The 7269-nt window shown below is 34.5% G+C and overlaps 2 protein-coding genes across 3 annotated transcripts; both read left to right on the plus strand.

Annotated features, from left to right (window-relative positions):
* Positions 1-230: 230 nt before the first annotated feature.
* Positions 231-2259, plus strand: LOC115970892 (geraniol 8-hydroxylase-like). Its single transcript, XM_031090511.1, has 2 exons — positions 231-1382; positions 1537-2259. Exons 1-2 carry the CDS (start codon positions 489-491, stop codon positions 2140-2142), a joined length of 1500 nt encoding a protein of 499 aa, XP_030946371.1. The 5' UTR covers positions 231-488; the 3' UTR covers positions 2143-2259.
* Positions 2260-3247: 988 nt separating this feature from the next.
* LOC115970046 (nudix hydrolase 14, chloroplastic-like) lies at positions 3248-6418 on the plus strand. Of its 2 annotated transcripts, XM_031089707.1 has the most exons (7): positions 3248-3542; positions 3963-4068; positions 4385-4462; positions 4805-4897; positions 5103-5195; positions 5292-5390; positions 6055-6418. In XM_031089707.1, exons 1-7 carry the CDS (start codon positions 3301-3303, stop codon positions 6289-6291), a joined length of 948 nt encoding a protein of 315 aa, XP_030945567.1. In that variant the 5' UTR covers positions 3248-3300; the 3' UTR covers positions 6292-6418. The 2 variants fall into 2 exon arrangements, with proteins under 2 accessions (XP_030945567.1, XP_030945568.1); XM_031089708.1 differs by lacking the exon at positions 4385-4462.
* The last annotated feature ends 851 nt before the right edge of the window (positions 6419-7269 follow it).

Consider the following 7269-nt stretch of genomic DNA (forward strand, 5'->3'; position numbering starts at 1 on the left):
TTCCTCCCAAGCTTCTTGACTCTTCTTCCTTTTATCTCTATAGCAAAAAGTGGTATTTTGACCATACATTGTATGCAAATATGTAGTTAATATTTGTCTCGGCATGAATCACTAAAATAAATCCTATTGCATCTTTATGAAAGAAAATGGTCATACAAAGTCATAAAACGTGTGCCTCACATTTTACTCTTAACTCTAAACACATAAAAGCTAGATGTAAAAATGATTTTTAATTTTTCATATTTTGAAAAGGGGAAATAATAGTTGCAGGGATAACAACACAGTTCGTATACCATTCAAATTGTGGAGGTCAATTTGATTCCGTAACGTTTGCTCATGAACAATGGTGACCACTTGTTGAGGATTGGTAATAAGAAAAAAAGAAGTCACTTTATCGCAGGTACAAGAAAGCTTCTCGCCCGGAGGCCGTAGGGAGGGAGATACATTCCAGTTCCTTTTTTGGTTCTCTCTCTGAAACACACACAGAGATGGAAGTTTTAAGCTGTATACTCTATCTTTGCCTCAGCTTGACCATTATTCAAGCCCTCCATACCATTGCAAAAAGAAGCAAATCTATTCCCAAAAAGCTTCCTCCAGGACCAAAGCCTTTTCCAATCATTGGAAACCTCTTGGAACTTGGTGACAAACCTCACAAGTCTCTGGCCAAGCTTGCCATGACAAATGGACCCTTGATGAGCCTAAAATTAGGCCAGATAACCACAGTAGTCATTTCTTCAGCTACCATGGCCAAAGAAGTCCTCCAAACACATGACCAACTCCTTTCCAACCGTTCCATACCAGATGCAATCCGAGCCCACAAACAGCATGAGTTAGGGTTGCCTTGGATACCTGTTTCCTCACGTTGGAGAAACATTAGAAAAATATTTAACTCCCAATTATTCGCCCATAAGACACTCGATGCCAACCAAAACCTCCGGCGCAAGAAAGTACAAGAGCTGCTTGCTGACGTCCATAAAAGCTGCCTAACCAATGATGCAGTCGATATTGGTAGAGCAGCTTTCAAAACTACGCTTAATTTATTGTCCAACACTATTTGCTCTGTGGATTTGGCAGACCCGAATTCTGATATGGCAAGAGAGTTCAAGGAACTTGTATGGAATATCATGGAAGAGGTTGGAAAACCAAACTTGGCAGACTATTTTCCGGTGCTTAGGAAGGTTGATCCCCAAGGCATACGTCGCCGGATGACAATTTACTTTGGGAATATGATAGAACTCTTTGATAGCTTGATCAACAAACGGTTGCTGACAAGAAAAGAACCCGATTCAATCAGAAACATTGATATGTTAAATACCCTTCTTGACATTAGTGAAGAAAGCACAGGGGAGTTTGACAAAACTCAAATCGAACGTTTGTTCCTGGTGACAATTTTCTCCATATTCTTCTTCAATAATTTATAGATTGATTCATTTACGTACTTATTTTTTTGAATGAATTATTCATCTATGTACTTTTTATGAATCTGGTTTATGGTCTAATATGTTGTCTCACTTTGTTTAAATTTTTGTGGAATAGGACCTGTTTATTGCAGGTAATGATACAACGTCCGCTACATTAGAATGGACAATGGCAGAGCTGATTCACAACCCAGAGGTTCTATCAAAAGCCAAAGAAGAGCTCAATCAAATCATTGGCAAAGGAAACCAAGTAGAGGAATCTGATATTGCTCGTTTACCATACTTGCAAGCAATAGTCAAAGAAACCTTCCGGCTACACCCTCCAGTTCCACTGTTACTTCCCCGTAAAGCTGAGGCAGATGTAGAAATTCAGGGCTTTACAGTCCCAAAGGGTGCACAAGTGCTTGTAAATGCATGGGCTATAGGCAGGGACTCCAGCATATGGGAAAACCCAATCTCATTTAAGCCAGAGAGGTTCATGGGGTCAGAAATTGATGTCAAGGGACGGAATTTTGAGCTTATTCCGTTTGGTGGTGGGAGGAGAATATGTCCTGGATTGCCTTTGGCGATACGAATGTTACACTTGATGCTGGGTTCGCTTATTCATACCTTTGATTGGAAACTTGAAGATGGCTTTAAGCCTGAGGATATGTCCATGGAAGATAAGTTTGGTTTAACCTTACAGATGGCTCAACCCCTGCGAGCTATTCCTATCATGGTTTAACAAATAAACCCAGTTTGTTATGTTTGTATATTTTAATAAAAATATATAATTATTGTGTTCATAAGGTTGTTGTTACAAAATTTATTGCCGTATGAAATATTAAGAGTTTTTTAACTTAATGACATTATTTGATCTCCTTTTACGAGAAGAAGACAATTATCAAACTAAAAAGGTTTTTTATTTTATTTTTTTATTTTTTTTTAGAATTAATTTTTAGTATAAGCAGGGATTAAACTTCAAATCTTTTATTCAACCATTAGAAACTTTATCAATTGAGCTAACTGAAACCCACAACTAAAAAGAGTTAATTATACTACTTTATCCACTCATGGTTTGGATCGATTTAATGTTGACTATATGTGGTTTGCGTAATATATTATTTTGATCCTTAAACTTTATTAAAAATTTGTTTTTTGTCCCTAAACTTTAAAAAATAAAAAATTATCCTTAAATTTTGTAAAGAGTTTTTTTTTTAAATATTTTATTGACAAAATTCGGGATTTAAAAGAATTTTTTTTAATAGTTTAGAGACGAAAAACAAACTTTTAATAAAGTTTAACGATGAAAGAAACATTTTCAATAGTTTAGGGAAGAAAAAAAAATTCACTAATTTTAGGATAAAAAAATAATTTTTTAAAGTTTAGGGACAAAAAACAAATATTTGGAAAATTTTAAGGACCAAAATAGTATTTTACAAAAAAAAAAATTACAATAACAAATAAAAAGACATAAAAGACAATGAATCTACAAATCCTAGAGTACACAATCAATCTACTTGGTCAAATTTAAACAAGGCAAAATGGGCAAGTCTGGTTAGGTTTGGGTTAAGTTTTATAAATTAATGTTTGAATTTTATTTATTTATTTATTTGTTATTAGTGGCACATCAACTTGTAAAAATTATGCATAGTATCCTAACCTTATTTCTGAAGACTCCAAAAAAGAATCACATGCTAATGAACATAAATCCAATAATACTAGTGAAAGTTAATTAATTTTTAAAAACTTTATATATTTTTTTTTAAAAAAACAACTAATTTTTTATATTTTCTATAAAAAAAAAAAAAATCAATTTTTTTTAAAATAATCATTTAATAAATGTCTTAACGATTAATGGTCAACTCAAGCAATCCACGTACACAAACAGAGGGAATCGAAAATGGCGTCGCACATTCTTCAGGTATCCAGTTCCATGTCTCTACATCAACAGTTACGCACTCTCTCCAAAACACTATCCCTTCCCTCTCATCCTCACCGACTCAGATCCCTCTCTTCCAATTGCAAAATGTCGACCGAGACCGAGTCATCATCCCCTCTGACTCACTCCATCACCCTCCCGACTCAACTCGCTGAACCCGTCCAGATTGTCGCCGCACCTGGCATCTCCGACTTCCAATTCAGGTCTTTTCTTCTCTATTTACCTTTTTTTTTTTTTTTTTACTTATTTGTTAATTTTATAATACTATTGAAAAAATTTTCATTAGTTTCGTTATTGTCGATTCGCCTCAAAAAAAAAAAAAAAAAAAAAATTTCTCAAGAAAGTATTACTTTACTAGAATGAATCATTTTCCGTGCAACCAAACGGAGCTTTAGTTTAAGTTGTTTAAATTGCTATATATGAAGGATTTATTTAAATCTTTACATTACCTTGGACTTACAACTGTTGAGAGAAAACCCATTTATTTGACAAAATTAGTTTTTGCAAAATTGCCAAATTGACCCCATTCCCCTTTTCTTTTCTTTTTTCTTTTTTTAAAAATTTTGCCAACAATGGGCCCATAGTTATTAATATATGGCGTTTGGTGTGATTTGATGTTGCAGGACTGCTATTAATTCCTCATTGTTCAAGCAGTGGTTAAAGAACTTGCAAACTGAAACTGGAATTTTAGCTAACAATGCCATGTCTCTTAAACGTGTACTTCTCCAGGTAGCTATTCTCAATTATATGTCTGTTTGTTTTTTTATGTATGTAAGTATTCTCATGAGTTCTGACCCAAATGGCACTTTCATCCTTCCACTAGAAATGGGTGGAGAGTGAAGTTGTGAATTCGAAACCCACTTGGTGTCTATGTAACTTACCAATTAAAAAAGAAAAAGAAAAAAGCATGCATGTATTCTAATTTGCAATACATTCTCGTGCTAGTTCTACTGAATAATAACCCAAGGATTTGTTATATCTTTTGATGCTTCCAATATGTCACTAAGATATACGATATATTCTGATGTTTTCTTGTTGGTTTTAGGGAGTAGATATGTTTGGAGAGCGTGTCGGGTTTCTCAAATTCAAAGCTGACATTGTTGATAAGGAAACAGGAAAAAAAGTATTTAAACATATCCATGCACTGCTTTTGAATCCTAATTATCTGGGTTCTTTTTCTTTAACTTAAATTTTAAATATTTAACTATCTTCAATTCGGCTCTTTGTGGGTTTTGTTTTGTTTTGTTTTTTTTTTTTTTTCTTCTTGTTTTATTACTTCAGGCTAATAGAATAGCCTTACTGGTGTTCAAGGGTCATTCTTGATTTATTTATTTTTGTAGCTAGATGAACCTGAGGCTTTGTATGTGTAACCTCAATAAATATACCTCATTTCTGGTGGCAATCTTCATGTGGTTCATCTAGTGCTATTATTCTCTTGTTTCTGTTCAAACTAAAATGTGATTAGGTTCCAGGTATCGTATTTGCACGAGGACCAGCTGTAGCCATATTGATCCTCTTGGAGTCAGAGGGTGAAACTTATGCTGTTCTTACTGAACAGGTAGGATTTTTTCCCCCTGCTGTATGTTGATGTTTATTATGAAGCTTTACATGAACGTTTTTTGAAAACACACACACACACACACACGTGTGTGTATATATATATATATATATATATTCTTTTATTATACATTAGGAATTGATTTAAGATAAGGACCCTAAGTTTACTTAACCCAGACCTTATTAAAAGTTCTCACATGTCTAAGGTTAGGGTCCCTGTTGGGAGGCTTAGTTTGGAATTGCCTGCTGGAATGTTGGATGATGACAAGGGTGATTTTGTTGGCACTGCAGCGCGGGAGGTCTCTCTCTCTCTCTCTCTCTCTCTCTCTCATGCACACACACATCTACTAGTTTAGCCAAGTTTTAATATGACTTTGATCTTCTGATTATGACAGGTTGAGGAGGAGACTGGAATACACTTAAATTTAGAAGACATGATTGATCTTACAGCTTTCCTTGAACCATCCACAGGATGCAGAGTCTTTCCATCTCCGGTATGTTGTCAATGGTCATTGTTTGGCTATATACCTTTTCATTGTTTCAAGTTTGGGTTGTGGAGTTAGTGCATGGAGAAACAAGGATTTAAAGATTTTTTTTGTTAGGAAAGTGTCATTGATGATTGGAGACTGTTAATAGCGTTAAATAATTCTTTAAGTTATTATTTTGTTGGCATTTTCAAGAATATAAGTCCAGGAGTCATTGCTTAAGAGAACTGTGAGCTCATAAAAGTTGGATCTAGAGATAACTAACAAGGAGACCATCAATTACACTTTTAATAATTCTATCAAGTCCTGATATAAGTTCAGAACTACTTGAGTAGGGGTAGTGTATGTAATGTTAATGAAAATCAAGTGCTTCCATTCTCAAATCATCTGGTTTAAGTGAGTTATTATTTGTACATCAACTCTATCTTGAATAATACATGAGTTTTTGAGTTGCATATATTTTGTTAAATATATAGAAACGAATGGTTCCTAGTTAGTATGATCTAGAGCAAGATATATATGTGTGTGTGTGTTTGTATATTATAACTTTCTCATAAGAAAATGATTGTTGGTAACATGTATCCGTTCAACCATCTCAAAACCTTGCAGCCCTGCGGGGAATTTTCTTTTCTGTGGTTCAGTTTATCATTTTCATTTACTTTTCCATGGTTAGGGTGGGTGTGATGAAGAAATTAGCCTCTTTTTGTACCGGGGGCACGTGGATAGAGAGATCATCACGCAGCTGCAAGGAAAAGAAACGGGTCTTCGTGACCACGGTGAACTCATTAAGGTCCGTGTGGTTTCATATAAAAATCTGTGGCGCATGACAGCTGATTCAAAGGTTCTGATGGCCATTGCTCTCTACGAAATGGCCATGAGAGAAGGGCTACTGCTTCAATCAAAAACCTAATCCACTAACATTTCTAAACACTAGAGGCTTTTGATGATGGGTTAGAACCCTCACCAAATTCTGTTTTATGGACTGATGGAAACTATTTATCCCAATTTCTGAATAAATTTGCTTTTTGGGAAAATAAGTTTTTTGAAGTTGGAATGCAGAAGAAAAAACTTGTTAATGAAAAAACAAGTTTGAGTGAAGAGAGAGAATGGGTGAGAAGAGAGGAGTGAAAAAGGGGATGTCTGGTTAAGGCCACCGCTGTGATAGTGGTGGCGAGTGGCGATGAGCAGTTTGGCATTGAAGGTCCGACTAGGTTTGGTAAGATTGAGGGACATCTGAGTTTAGTTTAGTTTAGATTTTTTTTTTTATTAATATTTATTTATTTATAGTTTAGGCCACGTGATAGTACGTGTGGCAGCATATGTGGCACATAAATAATTTTTTATTATCATTGTTAGCCATATCAGTGTTTTCCATTCACCACTTAATGATGATAATTATTTTGACACAATACCAAACTAAACTAATACATTTAAAAACATTAGGGATCATTTTGACATATGGGGAAATGTTAGGTACCAAAATGGTAATTTACCCTATTATTTTTTACTTTGAATTTTGGATTTGGTTTTTAATGTTGAGGGTTTTATGGGGTTTAATTGTAACTTGCTTAGATATTTCAATATTGATGAAATTCTTGAACCGTATTAAAGTAGTGCTCTTGTAATCATGAACAACGATACAATTTGAATAAGACTTTTGGGTTTTTTGTTTTTTCTCTATTTTTGCAACTTTTTTGTACATCAAATAAACAAAGATATATTGAGAATTTCTATTGACCGAATAACCTCTCTTTCCTTGACAAAAAGTTACGACACGAGCTGAAAGACAAAAGCCACCAGGTTTCATCAAATAACTTACATTATCCCTTAGCTAAAAGCCATCACTGCCGATTCTGACCCAAAACATTCAAACACACACACACCCTAC

Source organism: Quercus lobata, chromosome 12 (assembly GCF_001633185.2).
Source record: "Quercus lobata isolate SW786 chromosome 12, ValleyOak3.0 Primary Assembly, whole genome shotgun sequence".
Classification (NCBI taxonomy): Eukaryota; Viridiplantae; Streptophyta; class Magnoliopsida; order Fagales; family Fagaceae; genus Quercus; species Quercus lobata.

Coding starts and splice junctions, on each gene's coding strand:
- LOC115970892 (XM_031090511.1), top strand. CDS start 489: ATGGAAGTTTTAAGCTGTATACTCTATCTTTGCCTCAGCTTGACCATT. Junction 1,383..1,536: donor AAATCGAACGTTTGTTCCTG/GTGACAATTTTC, acceptor TTTGTGGAATAG/GACCTGTTTATTGCAGGTAA.
- LOC115970046 (XM_031089707.1), top strand. CDS start 3,301: ATGGCGTCGCACATTCTTCAGGTATCCAGTTCCATGTCTCTACATCAA. Junction 4,069..4,384: donor TTAAACGTGTACTTCTCCAG/GTAGCTATTCTC, acceptor TGTTGGTTTTAG/GGAGTAGATATGTTTGGAGA. Junction 4,898..5,102: donor ATGCTGTTCTTACTGAACAG/GTAGGATTTTTT, acceptor CACATGTCTAAG/GTTAGGGTCCCTGTTGGGAG.